Consider the following 23,817-nt stretch of genomic DNA (forward strand, 5'->3'; position numbering starts at 1 on the left):
ATTATGAAGATGTATCGATTAAACATCCATCACCTCCTTGGGTTGAGGTTTGTCCCTATGGAGTTGTAGACTTTAATGTCCAATTTGTCTGGCTGAAGTAGAGCAGAGATGTATGGGAAATGCTATGGAATGTAGAAAGAAGTGAGCCTGAGGGACAAGAGAAGACAAAGAACGAGCGCCGAGGAATTAGCACATTTTAATAAACATTGATCTCCAGGAGAAAGGCTTGGCTTCTTCTCATACCTTTTGTGGCCATCAGCACTGGAAAGCTCTCAGAAAGATGGGATATCTTAGCTGGTTTTCCCCATGAAAACACAGGCTGATAAGCTGAAACAGAAAAAGCAGGAGGGCCCAAGATGAGAAGCTGAAAACACTCTCATTTCAATATACCTTGCAATATTTTATTTATTTATTTATTTATTTATTACATTTTTATACCGCCCAATAGCCGAAGCTCTCTGGGCGGTTCACAAAAATTAAAACCATAATAAAACAACCAACAGGTTAAAAGCACAAATACAAAATACAGTATAAAAAGCACAACCAGGATAAAAACAACGCAGCAAAATTGATATAAAATTAAAATACAGAGTTAAAACAGTAAAATTTAAATTTAAGTTAAAATTAAGTGTTAAAATACTGAGAGGATAAAAAGGTCTTCAGCTGGCGACTAAAGGAGTACAGTGTAGGCGCCAGGCGGACCTCTCTGGGGAGCTCATTCCACAACCGGGGTGCCACAGTGGAATAAGCCCTCCTCCTAGTAGCCACCTGCCTCACTTCCTTTGGCAGGGGCTCACGGCGAAGGGCCCCTGTAGATGATCTTAAGGTCCGGGCAGGTACATATGGGAGGAGGCGTTCCTTCAAATAACCTGGCCCCAAACTGTTTAGGGCTTTAAATATAGTTTGCAAGGTATCATTTTACACAAACAAGCATGGCTACTCCACAGTTGTGAGGAACAGATTGTCTTTAAAGATGAAAGAGTAACAGGGAAACTACTACCTCCCTTGTATGAGTAGCTTTCTGCAAATTGATATGTTGGATTGATATATATTCAAGAGTGCCTCTACTTTATTCGCACTGCAATGGTACAGTTGAATTTTATAGAGCTTTTGACAAAGGATGTTTTTTCCTCCACATGTCTTCACACTGGGTTGCAGAAGTGACTAGTCTAGATTGGGAAATGTTGCTGGACGATTTTCCAAACAAGAACTCTTCCTTCTGGCTTTATGCTGAGTAATACAATTGTATAGCTCATTTAGGGTCCACTTTACATGTTACAAGAAACAGCCATAGGCCAGAGTTGGAGAATCACTGGGTTAAAAGACATGACATACATACATAGATAGATAGATACACACGCACACACACACAGAGCCATGGCCAGCTATCTTCAAGAGAAAAAGATTTCCCTTCAACCCCAATGAGTTGCATCTTTGTTCAGAGAACAAAAAACATTCTGGGTCAGTTACACCCTTTTTATAGGTTTCACTGCATTGAAAGAAACATAAGATACAACCCCTTTGTGGTAGGAGAATCAATAGCTCAACACTCGTTTTATATTTACGCGCTGAGCAGTTCCTCAATGTCAGCTGGGTGGGATGGCACAATGGTGACTTCTGCTATAACATTTAGGCTGCAGTCTATGCACACTTACCTAGGAGTAAGTCCCACTGAATTCAATTAGGCTTATTTCAGAGTAGACATGCATAGGTTTGCACGGTTATAGTATCACAGGAGACTGTAAGAAAACAGTATTTAAGACCACTGCTAAAGCCATCAGTTGAACTAAAAAACCTGGCTTAATTTATTTTAAAAGAAGTCTTCACCTGGTGCCCACAGTTAAGAGACGGCTCTCGGCACGCTTCCCTGGAAAGCAAATTCCAAGGGTTTGTGCTATATGAGAAAAAGTCCTATCCTATGCAAGACACACATACCTATTTATAATACTGATTTGTGTAAATAACCAGTTAATGAGGAGAGAAAAGCAATATACATAGGGCAATATTTTTGTCCTCTGAAAGACTGGCATTTCTGCTGCCCCATTGCACAAAGCAAGTAGCCAGCAACGAAAGACTAGAGCAGAGAATCAAAAGAAGCTGGACCCTCCTCATCCAAGCTCTGGCTTTTAATACAGCGTCAATTTCTCTTGATGTGGGGATTACTGATTTCTTGTCATTTTCTTTTCATTTTTATGGCAAAATAATAAAGGTACTATGTTGACTTTTTTTAAAATGTGGGGAAAACCATAACTAAAGCCTCCCCTCCCGTTACCTGAAAAGAACCTGACATTTGGGGACAATTTAGACATGCTATTCAAAGGGAAAATCAGAGGCTTTTCATCACTGCACTCACAGCCGGAATCAGCGGAAAGCAATATAACAGATGGAACATGTAAAGAGAAATATGCAGTTTAAAGCCACGGGAGCACTGAAAAGCCTTAAAAGTTCTTTGCCTGTCTAACACTGCACAGGCTGGTGTTACAATTGCATTTTACCACACACACACACACATCACTACATATGGCTGCAAAAATACAGGAGCGTAACGTCAAAAAACACTGCATTGCAAACAGGCTAACACCATGTGAATGCTCCGTAAAAAGGGACCGAACGAAGGATGGCAACTCCAGAGAAAAGGGCTAGTGGGAAAATATCCTTCGTCTCGGGGTTTTTTCAAGAACTGCTACTATTTTTCCCCCCAAGCAGTAATTATGATGGTGCATCCAAGAAAACATGCAGTAACTCCTTCCCACTGATGGACATGTTTTTGTTAAATGCAAACAAATTCTGTTAACTTCAATATAAAGTAGCAACGGGTCACATCCAATATGGCAGCTGACTGTGTAAATGAGAGCTTATTCAAGGATGAAGCTACTTTCTTTCTACAAACATATTTTTTCTAGTTAGTAAACAGAAAAAAAGTAAGGAATACTGCATTGCCATGTTGAAACTGGACTATTCCCAGTCTCTGGGGTAGATCACTAGCAATGTGGAGAAGACAAGTGCTGTACTAGTACCTCCATACATGGGAACTACATTACATGTATTTGCAAATTCTTTCAAAAACCAATGTCAAGTTATTTGCTTGCTTTTTTTTTATTAAAAAAAAGTTTCCATCCTAACTCTTGCTGCTGACCACATTACCTGTCCTTGTCCTATTGACCATATAGGAGGGAACTTTCAGCATGATATAATACATATTGAGTCAGAAATAAGCCCCGCTGAAATTCAGTGACGCGCAGTAATTTGACCAAGTGATTTGTGTGCGCACATTGCATTAGAATGTATGTACACAAGATACTTGTTCAAATTACTGTGCAGTACGGATACATCTGTTCTGCCAGAATCCAGATATGGTAGCTATGTCTATTCTTTACCTTCTGGAAAAGAGGGTCATCAACCGGCACTTTAAAACGGTCACAGAGGGCAAAGAACTCTTCTTTGTTCAGGAGCCCTGAGCCATCTTTGTCTTGCTGGAGGAATGCTGCTTGCATATTGCTATCTGGCAAATAGTTGTGTCGCCTCATGTGTTCCTGCATCTGCTCAGCTAACGCATCCAGCTCCTGTGTGTTGGTCTCACTGGACGCTAACCTATGGGATGAAAAGGACCTTCCTTTACTTGAAGTAAAGAGTCTTCACCTTGGGGCCACAATTCCTGTCCGGCCAGGATTATCTTGAAACTCTGATTGATAATTAGGGCTTGCCTTTTAACCACATTGATAAAATTTAGATAAATTTGCTTATTGCCAAAACCTCATTATAGTTGAACTTTTGAGATACTGAAGCTTACAAGTCAATACATGAATTTACCACTCATTATTTGAAAGAAAACCCATCTTTAATTTTTAAAAATTTCATCCTATATAATATGATTGCAAGAGGAACCAAGTAGCCCTACGCACAAACAAAAGGGCTCCTGACTGATTAAAATTCACTCCTGGTGATTAATCTACTAGATGTTTAGTTAATCAACCTAACAATTAAACTGATTAAAATTTGCAGGCCTACAAATCATATACGCTTTGACAAAATTTAGCAGAGTGCTGATCCTGGATCCGAAGCAGGCGTTCCAGGAGGCATTCTGCCAGGCAAGATCATCTTTCGGTTTTCCTTGCATTTTCTGGTTAAATTGCAAGATTCCTCAAGTTAGGACAGCAACATTTCACTGTTAAAAGCCCTGGACACAAAAGCCGCAGCCGACATTGATTCAGCACAGCAACGTTCCCATCCCGATACTGTTTCCCACCTATAGTTCTTCTAGCATCTGTGACCTATAGATAATCATTCTAAAAGCTGTTCTACAATGTGGTGGTATCTTGCGAGAGGGCAGGATTGAGGTCTATGCAATTTGAGCCTGTAAGTGAACTGCATTCTTTAAATCTTCTGGTATGTAGAAAGCTCAGGTATTGGGGAGAAATGTTCAGGGCCGGTGCTGCCATAGAGGCAGCTCAGGCGGCAGCCTAGAGCGCCAAAGTAAGGGGGCACCGAATGGCGTGCCTGGAAGCCGCTCTCCCACAGCGGCTCTGAGAGGGCGGCTTCCGGGTGTGCCATTCCAAAGCTGCCCGCCCACCCCCCAACCCCAGCGTCCTGGCTTCCGGCCGGGCGCTGGCTTCAAAGCCAGGACGCTGGGCTTGGGGGTTGGCTTCGGAACGGTGCGCCCGGAAGCCGCTCTCCCACAGCGGCTCTGAGAGGGCGGCTTCCGGGCGCACCATTCCAAAGCCTCCCGCCCAACCCCAGCATCCTGGCTTCGAAGCCAGGACGCTGGGGCGGGGGTCAGCTTTGGAATGGCACGTCCGGCTGGAAGCCTCTCACCTGCCTAGGGCACAAAATTGTCTGGCACTGGCCCTGGAAATGTTTACCATACACCCTTTGGCAGCATTCAAAATATATGACACCCCCCACCCTCCCCAATACTATTAAACCGCTGGACTTTGGTTCATCTTATTTCCCACAGCAGGCATCCAGATGCCTCCTCTGGGAAGCCTACAAAGTGGGACATGAAGGCAACAGCCCTGTCCTGTTGTTGCTGTTCCACAACAACTAGTACAGGAGCCATAGTGCAGGCTCCCTTTCTTCACAGTGTGGGAAGGAACTCCGCTATACTTCCCATGAGGATCATGTAAGCAGAGGACCTTCGTCTACATAATGGACCTAACAGCATCAGAATCAGTATAGCTAATGTCATACTAAGAAACACGGGATGACGCGCCCAGGCGGAATCTAGTGACTCCAGGAGAAATCTTTGAGCGTATTTCCATTAAAAGCTCACCTCTGTACTGCTTCTCTTGCTGCCTGGTGAGGTGCAAAGTGATCCCTCATAGACTGCACAACTGCTGCTGGGAAGCTCTCCAAATTGCTTTCCATGTAATTCAGAACATAAAGATCCACGTCTACGATAATGAACCTGTGGCCAAACACTGGATGAAAGGAAGCCAACCAAGTTATCACCATAAAGATTTTGTTTTATTGTGGCAGAAGGGCAGGATATAAATAAAATAAAATACTGCCTGTGTAGCACCTCCAATATGATCAGGCATATTGTCTGAGCTAGAATACCATCCAAGGAGTCAATGGTTTCAGCTTATTCTGCAGCTTGGCAATCTACCTTGCTTTGCAAAGGGCCTGAAGAAGAATCTGAAACAGAACCTACCATAACTGAACAACCAAACTGAGTAGTTGAACCCAGTTCCACATCTCTGTTTTATACTCTGGTGCCAGGACTGGCAATGTCTTCTACCTCTACTTTAATTTCTTGGTGTTTTGTTTCCCCTGCCAGTATAGTGAAGATAACGGCACTTCTTTTTTTTTACTTCACAGGGGTATGGTCAAAGGTATAAAATAGCTCAGATCCCACAAAAATAGATGTAGCAGTGCTGTAGCTAGTTTAAAAATGTCTGTTAGTTATGGTTTTAAGCTGTCCTATAGTACCTATATGCATATTGTGACTTTAAGATTTATTAGTCTAATAGAGTAAATCCCAGTAGTATTTTAGAATGTATTTTGATGTTTTAATTTTGAGCGATGTTCTATTATACGTGTTCTCACACTACGAGAGGTTTTTCCTATATAGAGAAGTCCACATGGGCAGATGATAACATAAATTACCCATTTTGTTGCACACTTGGAAAAATGATTGCCTGCCAGTGACTAAGATTTGAATTCTTTAGTATTCTCCCATCATTATGTTTATCTTATTATGTTTCTAAAAACTATTTTCTTATCATGCAGAAAAAAACCCTTTTGGAGGGCTTTAACTAAAATCTAAAAACAGTACGGGACTACTCTTTAGAGTCTGCAAACCCTACTCCCACGGCATTTACTCGCACACGGCAGTGAGTGTTTAACACATTCTAAAATACACTTGGAATCTTGATGCTTTCTGAGGATAATGATGTTACCATGTATGTTATTCTATTCAAGTCTTGTTTATTGGTTTTACAGAAAATGAAACTATTTCTCTGATGAAGTCTAGCATGACGAAACAGGATTAATACCTGTAACTTATGAAAAACAACTGTTATTATTATTATTATTATTTATTTATATAGCACCATCGATGTGAAAATCCAAACTTGAGATATAACCAGTTAGTTGACTTAATTGTCCTATAAACAACTTTTATTAGTGTTGTATAAAAATAATTTATTTTGTACGCAGTTGTGTTTTTTGGCATTGTTTGTTTTTGTGCAAATGTGGCTCATCCATAGGGAATGCCCCCTCTGAAATTTGCATGCAGCGCAACCCCTCCCCCTACCAGGGCCTGCCTTCACACCACACTGACTGGCCAAGCAGGGCTGTCTATCATCCCACTGCTGGTAGGGCTGAGAAATTAATTGCTATTAAAGCTTGAGCTTTTTTGAACTTTAAAATTTTTATGCACATCTACATTTCTCAAGCTTCAATTTAAAACCAAATGAGCAAAATTGGTCTGGTGGATCTAGAGCAATAAACCTTACAATACCATATTCTTGTATAGGTGTGCACATGACATATTAACCAATGCATTATTAAAGACAATTTTCTAGATAACAGGGAAAACATTAATACCATCAATGTTTCCCATATAGATGAGACTAGTTAAAATAGTGAAGAGTGAGCCATATTGAGATTTATTAAATGTAAAGTATTAATACCCTCCCTTTCCACTTACCTTCCACTTTCCACTTACCTTCCACCATAGATCCAACAGTGAAGTCAGCTGGTTGATAGTAAACAGGATCATCTGTAGAGGACCCTGGCTTGGGGACTCTGGTCTTGCCTAAGTATTTGCCCCCAATAATTCCTGAATTGCGCACAGGTGGTTCATAGATGCTGATCATATCAGTGGCAAGCCAATAGGAGAGGACAAAACGACGCTTGCTGTCTTCAGGATTTGGGGACTCCTGCAGAGATTAAGGCCAGGTATTAGCTGCATAGGTAGGGCAATAACTGGGCTACTTTTGAGAAGCTGAGAATTCTGGGGAGTTCTCAAAATAGATCTGCTGAAGCACCAAAAGAGCTAGGCCTGATTTCAAAACAGAGAAGCAGCTGCAGTAAATATAAAGTGTGTTAGTCAAAAGCTGTAAACTATAACTTCCATGCTCAGAAAACATGGCCCAGTTTTTGTCATGATAAAATGGGTACCATGGTGTTAATTTGCAGATGTCTGGTGTCATCTCCATGATTAAACAGAAACCAACCCCTTCACCCTTTTGAAATGGATTCCAATGAAATTAACAGGAGATGGTAGGGCAGACTTATCACAGCTGGTTCCTGTAAATGACAAGGTTTTTTCCTGTATGGCCCAATAATCCAATTTGCAAACTCAACTGCTATTAGGCTGTCTATAGCTGGGTTCTGAGGCTAGGCTCAGCCAAGGATGAGAGCATGAGAAAAATAGGAGATATTACTAGAAGTTTCAGAAATGTCTATGATCACGCTCTGCAGTCAAGATACAGATAGGCAGAATGTGTAACAATAAAGTGTGTAGGATAATGCTGTTCCTTTGGCATTTGTTAACTTTTTATCCTTCATCACCATCCCTCTGCTTCCTTCCACTGTTAGATTTTAAAAGTGCGATCTTATACATGTCTACTCAGATATGAGCCCCATAATTTTCAGTGGGGCTTACGCCTAGATCACTGTGAATAGGGCTGCAGCTTAAAGCTCCTTATACCATGTATATAGACAGAGAAATGCCAATATACTACTAAGAAATGGATATCCCAAAATGTGGAAAGTCTTATGAAAAGGGTTATTATTAAAGCTGCAAGCTTTAACTGGTGAAGTAATCAACTTTAATCAATTAAAGAAGGAATCCTATGCAGGTTTAGACAGAAAAAAGTCCTACATCTCCAAGCATACCCCAGCCAGCCATGGATGTGTTTCTGTCTAAACATGCATAGGATTGCACCCTAACTTTAGTTAGCTAAGCTGTATGTCAAAGGACAGGCAGCATGCCCCCGTAGCACTGGGAGCAAGCATGCCAGAGGCTTGTGGGGTTGGACCACAAAGCCCATCATCTAGTACATCTCCCAGGCACCAGGAGGGCAGAGAGGCAGGCAGAGATGTTCCTGTAAATGATTTGTTCCTGTAGATTTGTAAACCGTCCAGAGAGCTTCAGCTATTGGGCAGTATAGAAATGCAATAAATAAATAAATAGATCTATGGGGAAGTAAGTCCCAGCAGATACCCCACAACAACAGCACCCAGGCGGAGGCGGGAAGGCAGGCATGCAGCAGACATTTCTGGGGGCACAACGAAGTGAGCCAAGGATTGCTTCAAACCGTCCCTGTGAGGCGGGAACAGCACAGAGAGATGCCTTTTCTTTTGCATCCCATAACTAATAGGGGGCTAGGAGGATAAGAGTAAAGCTTTGTGATCCTTGCTTCAAAATTGATTGACTGCACTGTGATCACAGCCATTATTAAACAACAACAACAATAATGTTAATAGCAGTACTAATATTAATAATATTATTAATAATAATCACAACAATAAGAAGTTGAACCACAATGAAAGCCTGCCTGACTTCACTGAAGAGGGAAAGCCAGGACAGCTTGGGCTATGGCGTGGTATATAAATGTAATAAATAAATAAATAAACACAGGAGGGGTGGAATTAAAAGCAGCAGTGTTGCTGAATCACAACAAGAAGAATTTTAAAAAAGGCTGTCTGTCTTTTACCAGTAAGAGGAAAGTGGACGTGCCCAGGGGGAGGGGGGAAGTGTGCCAATTTGACTGGTCCTGTCTAGGTACAAGCCTTTCAGAAGCTACCACACACTTCAACTCGTGACAGGCATAGCTTCCTCCACTGGCTACCGTTTGGAGGTTCTGATGACCCCCCAAGGCAGGGCAGTGTTCACTGGGCACATCCACATGCCCTATGCAAATCATCCCCTTGCACCACATCTATTCAGTTGTTCACCAAGGTTAGGGTGGGTAGCAGTGCTGCGTTTCCTATCTGTTATTTATTTAGTAGTATATGATTTAAGGTTGTGTTTGTGCGTTTGGTGGGGCTACTGTTTCAAAAAACACTGGAAAAAGTCCATTCAGACAAAGAAAGAAAAGTTACCCAGTATGCCAAGTTACTAAGTATCCCGTTTTGTTTATTCCCCCCCCCCCCCCCGCAAACATTGGGATTGGAGGATGCTTCATCAGGTGATCACGATTGGGAGTTGAATCTGCCTCTCATCGCTTCAAAAAAAGTCACCCCCTCCCACTTTTAGCCATCCTAAACAAATTAATATCAAGCAAACCGCATGACGAAAAGGTCTGAACACCTCCACAAATGACCCCCAACCACCACTCTCTAAGCACAGTAATTTTCAGGGATGTGGGTTTCAAAACAATGCAATCCTATGGGAAAAATTATCCAAAATGGCAGGCGGATCGATCCGCGGCAAGTGGATTGATCCGCTTGCAGTCGCTTCTCTTCACTATGCTTTGCTAGCCGCCCGACTCGCTTCTCCTCCGCGTTTAACGGAGGCAAAGCACCCCGCTCCGCTATCGCTTCTAAGAACCAAAGAGAAGAGAAGCACAGCCCTAATTAAAACCTTATGTTCCCCCATGTTGTTTAACATTTATATGAAGCTGCTGGGTGCGGTCATCCGGAACTTTGGAGTGTGTTGTCATCAGTATGCTGATGACACGCAACTCTATTTCTCCTTTTCATCTTCAGCAGGAGAGGCTGTGGATGTGTTGAACCGGTGCCTGGCTGCGACAATGGACTGGATGGGGGCTAATAAATTGAAACTCAATCCAGACAAGACTGAGATGCTGTTAGTAGTTGATTCCGCTGACAGGATGTGGGGAGTTCTACCGGTTCTGGATAGGATTGCACTCACCCTGAAGGAGCAGGTTTGTAGCTTGGGGGTTCTCTTAGATCCATCATTGTCACTTGAGGCTCAGGTGACCTCAGTGGCACAGAGTGCCTTTTACAAACTCCAGTTGGTGGCCCAGCTACGCCCCTATCTGGACAGGGATAACCTGGCTTCAGTTGTCCTCCAAGTTAGATTACTGCAATGCACTATACTTAGGGCTGCCTTTGAAGACAGTTCGGAAGCTGCAGCTCGTGCAAAATGCAGCGGCCAGACTGATTTCGGGAACCAGAAGGTTCGACCATATAACACCTGCTCTGGTCCGCTTGCACTGGCTGGCTGTATGTTTCTGAGCCCAACTCAAGGTGCTGGTTTTGACCTTACATGGCTTGGGACCACAATACCTGACGGAACGCCTCTCCTGACGTGAATATACCCGGTCACTATGTTCAACATCTAAGGTCCTCCTCTGGGTGCCTACTCCAAGAGAGGCTCGGAGTGTGGCAACAAGGGACAGGGCCTTTTCGGTGGTGGCCCCCAGACTATGGAATGATCTCCCTGACGAGGCTCGCCTGGCGCCAACGCTGCTATCTTTCCAGCACCAGGTTAAGACTTTCCTCTTTGCCCGGGCATATGGCAGCACATCTTAATCACCCACATGTTTATTTTTAATGGTTTTTAATGCTTTATGTATGTATGTTCTGCATTTTAGAATTTTGAATTTTGTATACTCGTTTCTATTTCAATTTTAGAATTTCTGTAAACTGCCCAGAGAGCTCTAGCTATGGGGGCAGTATATAAATGTAATAAATAAATAAATACATAATAAAAGCATCAAGAGATTAAATGAAAAAGAAAACTCCTATATTTGGAGCCATCTTGCCCACTTCTTTTTATACTGTAATTCCACTATTCTAAGACTTGAAGCATTACCACTGGAGACAAGAATTAGGGAGAGGACATTCAGTCCCCAAACTCAGGCTTTCCTCCAGAAAGAACTGCATACATCAGAACATCTCACCATCATAACTGCATAGCGCAATACTTTATGGTCATTCTCTAGCATCTTAATAACATTTTTCCTAGGTGCTTGTGGAATCAGGCTAAAGCAGTTCTGGAGAGAGTCATCAAGGAAGCCGTAGCCATTGTAGGGAGGGATTATCTGCAGACAAAAGAAACCAAGAAGAAAAATACAATGTTATGCTATGCAACTTAGGTCAGGATATAGTAAAATGGACTAAATTCATTTTAAAGCATCTCAGCATCTTTGCTGCTGCTGCATCATCATGGTCAGTCATAGTTGAAATGAGGTGGTGTAGGACAGCCCAATATTAGTACCCAAGCAAATCCCATCTTCCAATTTCTGCTGACCTTGGATCTCTGGTGTTAAGACCTTGATCTTCTAGGTTTTTCAGGGTTACCAAGCAAACAAAAGTAGTCAGTCTCACAGGGTTGCTTACAAGGAGACAATCGTTACTGGAATAGTTCACAGCACATCAGGCATATCCCAATAAAGGTGGACCAGACTTCAAAGGCTTCCTGCACAAAAGACTCTTCAGCAAAATCTGGACCCCCTCCCTCTGGGCTGCAAGAATAATTATAGCATAGTTTGGCACTGCTGCCAAGTTAAGCAAGTGATTACTAGGTTTACTAACAAGGTATTACATTCTTAGCATAGAAAAGCATTAGGAATAATGAACCTTACTGATAGTAAGGCACTTCTTGACATCTCTTTGGCATGGATTAGCCCTACTAATTGAGTTTCCAAGGGTGTTATGGCCAGGTTTTCAACTGAACCACCTTGGCATGTAAGCTCGTTAGTATGCTCCATGAGAACCGTGCTTTGACTCATCTTCCCATGGACAGAGGAATGTTACAGACTAGTACAGAAAAACAACCGTTTGCTAGCTTAGAAGCAGAAACAGCCATTCACCCATAAACCTTTCTGGGTAGCCATGGTTTGCAGGCCTGTAGGCCATACAAAGGCTATTGACAGACCATCCTTTCTAGAACTGACTGCTTGCTAATAGTCTTGGATAGTCAGTTGATGTTTTATCAAGGGGAGTTAATGACAGGAGATTGTCTCCTGCTGGTTGGCGTTCACTCTCCAGCTTTGGAGTGAGATACTCATTAGATAGTAGATAAGATGACACCACTCCAGGCTGAGAGGGGAGGGCAAGAAAGAGTGAAGCGTAGTTTAGTCCATTTCAATTGGGGGGACACACAGTGGGGGGGCAGAGAAACATGTCTAGCTGCAGTGCAGCCTTAGGGGGCTGCACAAGTTACTTACTGGAGATCTGTTATGTGCAGTTTGATCCCACTACAACCTCCTTGTTTATTTGTAAATAAAACAAATATTTAAAAGAACCATGAAGTTCTCGCACCTAAAGGAAACTAAACCCTGCAGTGCTGTCCCTGAAACTTTTCATTGCTCGGAAGTGAGAAACACGGAACACTTTCAATGGTCCAAGTTCAGACTTGAAGCCTCGCCTGAGCAACATCAGGGTTTCCTGCTGGTGCCTCCGGTCTTCAGTTTTACCCAACTTTGCCTGCTCTCTTGACTTCCTCCCAGCTGCTCTTGCTTCTGCTGATCGTGCACTCATATTCTCAGTTCTGCTCCAAATTCTAAGCTCTAGTGGACCCACCACAAAACGTCCTACATGACTACTGAAGCTGACTTGGAACTAAGGCATGCCTGGTTTAACCGTTTGAACCGACTCAACCCATGTGACTCAGCTTTATCTGGATCTCTACAGATTTTGCTCAACATGGAGACCCCTTTTGAGGCTTGATCCTGACACTACATATGATTTAACTCTGGGGCTGACCTGAGGCTGCAGCACACACAGGGCATGTGCGGCCGTAATATTGAAAATGCAACCCCTGCTCAGGAGTTGTTGTGTTGTGCGAACCCAGCAAGCTTGGGTTATGCGAGGGTTAAATAACCCTGAAACAGACTATGGGTTAAATAAGCCACGATGAGCCACAGCATGTCATCTGAACCCATTCTCTGATTAGGAGAATATCTATAATCACGTGGGTACAAATCTAATGTGGAACAAACCTTCAAAAAGTGACCAGGGCAGAAGTGCTCTGAGAGTGATTTTACAGGTTTTGCAAGACACAGCAAGGAGTCAGAAATCAAGCTTCCCAATGCTGAACACATTCTTTAGAAATATGGGACACGGCTTTTTCTTTTTTGCCGAGCAAAAGTCCCTTCCACAAGGGCCCAAAAGCCACAATGCAAAATGCAGCAGCCCACCCCTCCCCCACGGAAAGGTTCACAACCACCTGAAACCTGGTCAGATCACCAGGCCTGACACCCAAGCAGCCCACCCTCCACCAACCCCAAACCAAGTGATTTCATGGGGATTTCTTACATCTTCTCCCCGTCTTCCTGTTACCTGTTTAATTTCCTCTGGGGGTGGCTTCCTTACATCAACTGGCTGGAAGTGAGTGATGCCGAACTTGTCTCGATAGAATTGCCTAGTGAACTCATCACAATCATAGATGAAAAACGAGCGCCCAAGAAGAGTAGTAGACTGGCCTACAGCAAAGTCTTTAGCTGTAAACCATTCCAGGACCTCCTGATCAGAGATCTCCAGGACACAGGTTGGGAAGGTTCCTTGTGGAAGAAAGACAAGTTGGGTAGACGTGTTGCCATTGATAACACCAAAAGAAGAAAAGTATGCATTGAAAAAATACAGACTATCTCCAGGGACAAGTGGCAGAATAATGATGATGATGATGATGATGATGATGATGATGACGACGATGATGTTTCCTTCAGGTTGCCAGATTAATAAAATAATTTTAAATGGATGGAAATTGATCATAACATGCTTAGCTTCTGGAAGTAATTTTCACAGGATCTCAGAACATATCAGACAACATTTAGAACAAATCTAAATAATATGCAGCATCTCAAGGGAAGTCAACAAGAGGCAGAGTTACAGCACTTTACAAAGGAATGTTACGAGAATTGAGTATTTTAGTGTTATGGTTCATAAATTGCTTTTAACCACATTTAAAGCTAGAATACTATGTAATTCTACCACATCTGTCAATCTGAAATAGGGTGTCCCTTACACTCACGCACCCTTCTCCTGCTGGCTACAGATTCATAGGTCAGATTCTCATGTCACGCTGTTCATAGCCAATTTTAACTGTGAATTCATTCAAACATGCTTGCACATACATCTATATGTACTGAGTTTTGCACTCATGTGCTCTCTGACTCCACAAATCCTGCATCCACAAAGAGCAGGAACATAGGCCCCTCTTACCTTTCTTCTCCACCATTTTCTTGGGCAGGTGCTGGCGTCTTATCAGCACTGGAAAAGGATCCCTGCCATCATTCCGCTCATGCACTTCCCGCACCTCCACTGTATCATCCGCCAAGTAGTAGTGGATGATAAAATGCCGGTTCTCACCAAACATGTTCTCAGTGTCATCCCACATGGCGTAGAAACGGAGGACCTATAAGATATGGAAAGGGACATTGCTCAATGGAATACAACACAAGCTTGGTCATGTAATGTCCCAGATTTGATCCTTGGCATCTCCGTTTAAAAGAATCTCGGGAAGCAGGACTAAGAAAGAGATCTTGGAAGAGCAACTGCAAATTGGAGGAGACAGTACCGGATTGGGTGAACCAATAATCTGATCAAATACAAGGCAGCTCTTTACCCCCTTATAAGAGAATGTCAAATTTATTTAGAAAATTTCTTTATTGCTTCTTCATTGCCACAGGCAATATCAGGACAATGTACACAAAATTATAAAACCAACATAATACAACAGTAAAATTAGACAAGATGATTATTATTATTATTAATTTATATAGCACCATCAATGTACATGGTGCTGTACAGAGTAGAACAGTAAATAGCAAGACCCTGCCGCATAGGCTTACATTCTAATAAAATCATAATGAAACAATAAGGAGGGGAAGAGAATGCAAACAGGCACAGGGTAGGGTAAACAGGCATTGGGTAGGGTAAAACTAACAAGAGACAGTATAACTATAAGCCAGCAAAAAAAAAAATCAATCTAGATTTAATTAAATTTACAGTGTCAAAGTTATCCTCAAATTGCTAGGGCAACCAAGAATGTTTAAATTTGGTTCTAAAACGAATGAAGTTGATGTCAAGTTGTATCTCCCTTGGGAGAACACTGCAAACATGGGGTGCCATCAGAGAAGGCCTTTTTCTTTTGCAAATAAATATAGCACTTCTCCCAATGATGGTATGCAGGGAAGGATCACCTCTGAAGGTGGGAAGGTGCGTGGGCAGGATGGTACAGAAGCAGACTTTCCTTCAGATATTGTGGCCTAAAGGCTTTAAAGGTGAGCCCCAGCACCTTGAATGGTTCACAGAACTGAAGAGGGAGCCAATGTAATTATTTTAGAACTGATGTCATGTAGCTCTATCCCAGCAAACTAGTCAGAATCCTAGCAGCTGATTCAGAACTTGAAGCTTCTGAATCATTTTCTGTGGGTGTTTATGCATAAATGTATGACACGTGTGTGTATATATGTGCACGCACACACTGAAGTACATTTTATTCCACCATTTGATGCTTGCTGAGACAAAAGTAGAAAGCCAAAGCAGACCATGAGGCAGAGGTGTAATATGCTCCATGACTTCCAAGGTACACAAATAATCAAGCAGTTGTTTTCTACACGGCACTAGCTAAACTTGCAATGGTCTTGAACAGTAGTCAGAAACATAGCATATGATACTAGTATGTGACATAATAAAGGTGACTGGGAAAACTCCACTGTTCCAGCATTTGTCAGTTCTACAATAGGTAAGATAATGCTTTAAGATAAAAGCCAAACCTGAACCCCTTACATTAACTACACTGGTTGCCTATTTGTTTATGGATCCAATTTAAAATGTATTTATTTATTTATTTATTACATTTCTATACCGCCCAATAGCCGAAGCTCTCTGGGCGGTTCACAAAAATTAAAATCATAGTAAGACAATCAACAGGTTAAAAGCACAAATACACAATACAATATAAAAAGCACAACCAGAATAAAAACCACGCAGCAAAACTGATATAAAATTAAAATACACAGTTAAAACAGTAAAACTTAAATTTAAGTTAAATGTTGGTATTGACCTTTAAACTCCCTTTTGTAGGGAGTTTGATTCTAGAAGGTTGGCAAAGAATCAGGTATTGAACTTACACAGTGTCCTATACAATGTTTTTTGTGCACTGAGACATGTGTAGCTTACTATAATAGGCAGCTTTTTAGTTAACTGAATAGGCCTCTCACACAAAATAGCCAGTACCAATCAGGTGCAACTCCCTCTGTCTACAGCTGCAAAGCCTCTGCCAAGTTTCCTCACCCCTCAGATAAGGGTGTAGTGCTTTCTCTTTTCAAAAAGCTGGGAGACTCACCTCCAATGCTGAAAAGCTACAGCCCTGTTCTTAGGATGATAGATTCGCAGCCTGCGATGTTTCAAGCACCTCCTAGAAGGTGGGGGCTAGCTACAGAAGTTTGTGCCAATTTGGTCTTTCTCCAAGAGGAAATGTGTACAGCCAGCTTGGAGGAATCTGTTGGTCCGTAGGGTGATGTACTATGGGGACCCCAACACACAGTCAGTTTGCTGCTTGAAGGGACACGTGAGCTATATTTGCAATTGTGTAATCAATAAACTGTTAACCTGACACAGCTGTGAGTCCATTTTACTTTATCACCTTCCACATCTGGTTTCACTGGACTGACAAGATCAGGATCCCAAAATCAATACAGCTTTAATGAGGTGGGACAGAATTACCTTAAGGACCACCTTCACCCATACAAACTTGCTTGAGCCTTACAATTTCAGAGGTTTGGCTCTTTAGTCTGTCCCCACTGGAAACAGAGTTGGCAGGTCCTTCTCAGTGACGGGGTTGCAGTTGTGCGATAGCTCCCTGTTGAGATCTGACAACATCCTCTCTTCCTGCTTTTAGATGGCTTTAACTGTTTAATTTTCTGCAGGTTTTCAATTATGTTGCCTCTGCTGCTGCTTTTCTACTTGATTGTTTTATTTATTGTAATTTTATTATATAAAGAAGAGGAGGTTATAAATAATGTGAAACAAACACACACAACAAACCTAAGACTCACCTTTTTGTCAAAGGCCAGAAACTGCTGGAGTTGGTCAAAATCTGAGGGTGTGACATACATGCGTAGAGGCATTTTACGTAGCTCTGTGTAAGGATCAAAAATCATTCTCTCTGGAGGGTTCAGTTCAATTCCTTGGCTCTCCAGAAAAGTCTAGAAAAAGACAGCCATGTCATTAATATTATTTATTCATGCATCTATGCATATGCTGCTTATAGAGAACAGGTATGATATTGGATGTGGCCCTTGGGACTGAAAAGGTTGTGCATCCCTGCACTGTAACAAATCTGGATTTGTCTATGGGTAATTCATGAAACGGGCCTACAATTGCCACTCCCTTTCCTGCCCCCTTTTCAGTCTACAATTGTGAAGCTACATCTCAAAATGTTAACCAATGATGTACCTAGGTTCCGCCATGCTGTAACTGAAACTTTCCTAATGCATCTTGTACACTGCTATTAAACGCTGTGTTTACATTGTAAGAGGCTATTTTGGAACAGGCTTTGTCCATATGGTTCCTTTTAGCATCTTAAAATAGATCTATCAGTTCATTGCTCAAGATACATCCAATAATCTCACAGAGAGGTTTTATGTGTGAAATACAAAAAGAGAAACTGCAGATGAATCAGCTGACAAATAGACCTTTAAAGTACATGAACATCTTTTGTGACAAGATGTATGGACAAATATTGCAAGACTAGTTATCATTTCTAACTATCTTATCCAATGAAGTCTGAAAATTAGCGAATTACTTTACAGCACCTCTGTAAAGGCATCACAATCAACTATCCGGAAAGTCTTGCCATAGATAGTGACGTTGATTCCTCGGTTTAGATCTTTCCAGTGATAATGGTCTCCACGATCATTCTTGGGTAGGCGTTGCCGTTTGATGAGTTTGCCCTGAGGAATCCCAGAGTTTTCCACAATGGGTTCCATGACAGACATGCTATCATCTTCTAGATAATAATAAATGCCCACTTGGCGGATACGAAAATGCTCTTCTGTAGATATGGGAACATCTTCTTGAAAGTAACCATCAAACTTCAGCACCTATAAATACATAAATAAATAAATAAATAAATAAACCCGTAAGACAGTAAGCAATTTAATTACAAAATTCCAGAAGACTTTCTTGTAAAAAGCTGACCTTGTGAGAGCATGAGCAAATGGGAAAATGCTACTCTATCCATATTAAAACCAGGAGCTATAAGATGTGCTGTCTTCTGCGAAAAGAAGGCAAGTTCTATCCAACATCAGCAGCAGCAAACAATCTAACCTTTCTTTCTTTTGTACCCAGTGAAGATAGGTCAGAGCTGCAGAAGACATGCTCCTTAAGTTTACAACTTTTGACTGAGCAGAATTTGAAGAATATAAAAGGGAAGTTTCTTTTCTTTCTTCCACAGAGGCTATACTGGATCAGGAGGTTTTTATTTATGTTGATGTAAATTACCGTTGGTTTTTCTTTGGAAAATAAAGGTGGCATATTATTATTATTATTATTTATATAGCACCATCAATGTACATGGTGCTGTACAGAGTAAAACAGTAAACAGCAAGACCCTGCCGCATAGGCTTACATTCTAATAAGTGTTTAAGGGCACAATCCTAAGCTTGTTTAGACAGAAAAAAGTCCTAAAACTCCCTGCATTCCCCAGCCAGCAGTGCCTGTCTTTTAATAATGGGTGGCAATGTGCCAATGGCCCAAAGACTCCAGAGACTGGAGCAGGCAGGGCCCATCGGAGCCTGCTTTAGTTGAAAACTCCCCCCACAGGGCTAACATCTTCACCTGTGGGGAAGAAGAAGGAGCTGTTGGTTTGCCCCTCCATTGGGTGATGAGAGCACGGAGCAGGGCCTTCCCACCAGCCTAAACAGTCTCCTTAATTTCTTTTTATTTTCTCCCTCTTCCCTCCCCATCCACTTTTCCTTGTGTGTCATGTCTTTTTAGAATGTAAGCCTGATGGTAGGCACTGTCTTCTTTATTGATAAATTGTAAGCCACTCCGAGAGCCTTTTGACTGAGGGGCAGGATAAAAATACTCTAAATAAATAAAATAATAAATAAATAAATTCTTTCCTGCAATTCTCCCATATAACATTGGATGGGAGACATAGGAACACCCTTCCCTGCCTTGCACCATTCAAGCACGGGGCTACATGAGCAACTTCCTGTGCTGCAGCTCCAGGCTGCTGAGGTCCAGGGTTAGGTGAGCAGGAAACAGTGCTATTGCAGTGGAGCGTGGAGAATTTTCCAATTCTTTCTCCCTTCAACATGATTCCTTGTGGGCTCCCACCTTGTTTACTCTGATATCAAATTTGGTAGTCCCACAGCTACCAGGAGACACACACAGGCATGATGGGGTTTTCTACATACAGTACTCAGAAAATTCATCCAGTATGCTGAAAAATGTTGGTTTGCAAAAAAAGAAAAAAAATTTTAAAAAGAGAGAAAATAATCTTCAAGCTGTTGGAATTGGCAGTCTTTTAGCATTATCTCTGGGAGAACTCTTAGGTCATTTACAGTAAATGATGAAATTCACTTACCAAGCAAAGAAAGTTCCTTTCAAGGTATGTTTCAAGTATCTATGACCAAAGACACATCTGGAAAAAAATGTTGCTCCCTGAACTTTGCAGTAAATACTAAACTTCTCTAGGTTTTGCCATCCCAGTTCCTGAAATTAGATGTTCTTGAACAATACCTTTTTGTCAAAAGCCACATGGGCTGGGATGAAATCTGCAGGTGGAGCTTGCTTGGGTTGGCCATAAGTCAAGGTGGGTCTCTTGTTGGACAGTTCATCCAATTCAGCCTGGGACAACTGGTTTACATAAAGCCGATTCCCACCTATCCCCACAGTTGGAAGACGCTTAAATGCAAAGCCATTCTTGTAACCCAGAGTCTGAGACCGATGAAAAGCAGTTTTCTATGGAAAGAAAATGAAGAGTCAAATGCTGTACAGATTACTGACTGCTACACTAAGCAAAAGTGATCACTTACAAAGAGGAAATGGTTTCTCATCCTTTTGAAGGCAGCCTGACAAATAACTGATTACATAATTTCCATTATTTTATTGTTGTATTTAGCCAAGAAATGCTATAAAGCTTCAGTCTTTGCCATATATTTATCTTTTGGTGAGAAGATGCGGATATGTGCTTCTTCTACAATTTTGTTAATGTGCACAGATGAACACTAGAGGTCTATAGAATTCAGCCCATCACATGACTGAGGAGCTCAAAAACCCTGGAAATTAAACCTCTGAGCTGGGTGTAGATGCATTTTAATCATGTTGCACATATATTTGAATGAAAGCACATGGACACAAAGTAATGGTGCTTCCTTTCATCTTTCCAATGATTACCTAACCAGATAGTAAATGTTGCTGAATGTGTTTGCATTGCAGCTATTAAGAAGCACGACCAGATCCATTGTGGAATTGACTGTTTCTGGTTGTGCTTTTATATTGTATTTTATATCATGTTTTTATAGTTTGTTTTATACTTTGAATGGTTTTAATTTTTGTGAACCACTTGGAGAGCTTCAGCTATTGGGCGGTATAAAAATGCAATAAATAAATAAATAAATTTCTAAGTTGTTGTTTTAATCCTGTTATTGGCAGTTTAGAAGACAGTCCAGACTGTTGCTGAATAATTATGTACAGTAGGCAAAGGGAAACAAGAGCCTTTGGCAATGTGAAATTGGTATGAGTATCTCACGCAGTGACCCTTGGCATGAAAATTGGGGACTTACAAGTACATAGAAGTGTCCTATTTTTCAGCTGTGTAATTTTGGAGTGTGTGAGACTGGAAGAGAATGGGGAGGTATATGATGTGCCTAAGAAGTGTCAGACAGACCAGCTGAAAAGATCTGAGGTGGGAGGGTGAAAGAGGTTCGTGATTCAGAGCATCACACTCTTAAAGCTTAAAACAGATACACGCATACAAAACTTCCCCCTTCTCTGAAACTTTAACCCCATTTTAAAATAATCAACCCTTCTTCCTATATCACAACTTGACTATCCCCTATCCCAGTAGCCCAACACCCTGCCCTTGAAGTGTGAAATCCTTTCTTGGGTCTTCTGGCCAGTGGTACAGCTAGGACTTGACCTTGGGGCTGAAGTCCAGGGCCCTACAGTCCAGGGGGCTCCCAAATGACCACCCACAAAGCACCAGGTGAGGGGGGAAGTGGTAAACAGGTGATATTCACACCCAGGGCAGCACCACGGGTAGTGAATACCAGGCAGGGGTTGATGCTGCTTGTCGAAAAATTGTGCATGAACGAAGATATATATATTAGGATGGGGGATAGTCAAGTTGTGATATAGGAAGGAGGGTTGATTATTTTAAAATGGGGTTAAAGTTTGAGAGAAGGGGGAAGTTTTGTATGTGTGTATCTGTTTTAAGCTAGGGTGACCATATGAAAAGGAGGACAGGGCTCCTGTATCTTTAACAGTTGTAGAGAAAAGGGATTTTCAGCAGGTGCCATTTGTATGCAGACAGCATCTGGTGAAATTCCCTTTTCATAGCAAGAGTTAAAGGTGCAGGCGCCCTCCTCTCTTTTGTATCTGGTCAAGAGGGCAGGGCTCCTGCAGCTTTAACTGTTTTGATGAAGACAAAATTTCACCAGCTGCTACATGCATTCAAATGACACTTGCTGAAATTCCCTTTTCTATACAACTTTAAAGACACAGGAGACCTGTCCTCCTTTTCATATGGTCACCCTATTTTAAGCGCTACATATTATAGTAAATAAACCCCAAAATTGTTTGCTAACCCATATATATATATATGGGCGACCATATGAAAAGGAGGACAAGGCTCATGTATTTTTAATAGTTGGATAGAAAAGGGAATTTCAGCCGGTGTTGTTTGTATACATGCACCCCCTGGTGAAATTCCCTCTTCAGCACAACAGTTAAAGCTGCAGGAGCCCTGCTCTCTTCTGTATCTGGTCACAGTAGGCAGGGCTCCTGCAGCTTTAACTGTGGTGATGAAGAGGGAATTTCACCAGGTTCCCCATATATACAAATGACACCTGCTGAAATCCCCTTTTCAATACAACTGTTGAAGATACAGCAGCCCTGTCCTCCTTTTCATAGGGTCACCCTAATATAGATAGATAGATAGATAGATAGATAGATAGGTTAGCAAACAGTTTTGGGGTTTGTTTACTATAGTATATAGCGCTTAAAGCAGATACACGCACACACAAAACTTCCCCCTTCTCTCAAACTTTTAACCCCATTTTAAAATAATCAACCCTTCTTCCTATATCACAACTTGACTATCCCCCATCCCAGCTAGACTTCTAGAAGGCGCAGTTGTAAAGCATGGGGCGGCCCGGGTGGGTGGAGAGAAAGGTTACTCGCGCACTTCGCAGCTGAGGGACCCCCAGCCCAGCCGCCCCACCGGCTGGCAGACAGGGGTCGATGGGGAGCGCGGAGGCTTCTGCCCACTGGAACGAGGGGGGCTTCCGTGAGACGAGCCCCAAGGACGCAGCGAAGCCCGGAAGGGGGAGAGGCGGAGGGACGCAAAGCGCGGTTCGCCTCACCGTGGGGTCCCGAAAGGACGAGCCTGGCAGGAGGGGCAGCCCTTGCACCGGCTGGGAGCTCATGGCGGCGGGGAGCTCGTCCCCAGGCCCGAAGGATCGTGCGCCTCGCCTTGGCAACTAGGCCGCGCCCGTCCCCTTGGCAACGGCCAACACACCAGCGAGCACATGGCGCGCCTTTTGGCGCATGCGTGCTAGGTGGCTCGCGTCTCGCTGTGCCTGAATTCTCAGGCTGCTGTTGCCCCGCCCCGCCGAAAGGGGGCTCGCGCAGGCGGCTCCGCGACTGCGGCTCCCGAGGCACCGAACGGGCGCATCCAGAGTGGCGGCGGCGGCGCCCACCATGGCGCGCATCACCTGCCCGGGGTGACCCTATGGAAAGGAGGACGGGGCTCCTGTATCTTTAACGGCTGTATTGAAAAGGGATCTTCAGCGGGTGTCATTTGTATGCAGGCAGCACCTGGTAAAATCCCCTCTTCATCACAACAGTGTAAAGCTGCCCTCTTTTAAATCTGGCCACTCTAGTATAGCTCCTGCAGCTTTCACTGTTGTGATGAAGAGGGGATTTCACCAGGTTCCCCATATATGCAAATGACACCTGCTGAAATTCCCTTTTCTATGCAACTGTTAAAGATACAGGAGCCCAGTCCTCCTTTCCATATGGCCACCCTACACCTGCCCCTCCTGCTCGCGACCGGGCTTCGCCTGCTCTGGATGAAGGGTCGCTCACAGGCGGTCCTGATGTGTTCTAGGCCGATTATGGGCTTGAGGGATCTACTTCGGGTGGGGGGGACGGGAGGGTTGTTTTTTTGCCAGAACCCTGATATCCGTAAAAAGAAGCCTGGTGCAAAAGACAGTGTTT

General features: G+C 42.7%; 1 protein-coding gene across 2 annotated transcripts; it reads right to left on the reverse strand.

Moving 5' to 3' along the window:
* Positions 1-238: 238 nt before the first annotated feature.
* Positions 239-23,026, reverse strand: EFHC1 (EF-hand domain containing 1). 2 transcript variants are annotated; one of them, XM_063118523.1, is made up of 11 exons: positions 22,962-23,026; positions 20,116-20,337; positions 18,183-18,470; positions 17,424-17,573; positions 14,584-14,776; positions 13,702-13,922; positions 11,319-11,459; positions 7,169-7,382; positions 5,270-5,417; positions 3,378-3,591; positions 239-327 (listed from the first exon to the last, which is right to left on the reverse strand). In XM_063118523.1, the coding sequence occupies exons 1-11, from the start codon at positions 23,022-23,024 to the stop codon at positions 256-258; spliced, it is 1,926 nt and encodes a 641-aa protein (XP_062974593.1). In that variant the 5' UTR covers positions 23,025-23,026; the 3' UTR covers positions 239-255. The 2 variants fall into 2 exon arrangements, with proteins under 2 accessions (XP_062974593.1, XP_062974594.1); XM_063118524.1 differs by lacking the exon at positions 17,424-17,573.
* Positions 23,027-23,817: the final 791 nt, after the last annotated feature.

This window comes from Elgaria multicarinata, chromosome 2 (genome assembly GCF_023053635.1).
Source record: "Elgaria multicarinata webbii isolate HBS135686 ecotype San Diego chromosome 2, rElgMul1.1.pri, whole genome shotgun sequence".
NCBI classification, from domain to species: domain Eukaryota; kingdom Metazoa; phylum Chordata; class Lepidosauria; order Squamata; family Anguidae; genus Elgaria; species Elgaria multicarinata.

Bases quoted from the DNA above. Each gene is read 5' to 3' on its own strand.
- EFHC1 (XM_063118523.1), bottom strand. From the start codon at position 23,024: ATGAGCTCCCAGCCGGTGCAAGGGCTGCCCCTCCTGCCAGGCTCGTCC. The intron at 13,923-14,583 runs GTAAGAGGGGCC...TTCTTCCACAAG, and splicing joins GAAAATGGTGGAGAAGAAAG to GAACCTTCCCAACCTGTGTC. The intron at 3,592-5,269 runs GTGAGCTTTTAA...TTCATCCCATAG, and splicing joins GCAAGAGAAGCAGTACAGAG to GTTAGCGTCCAGTGAGACCA.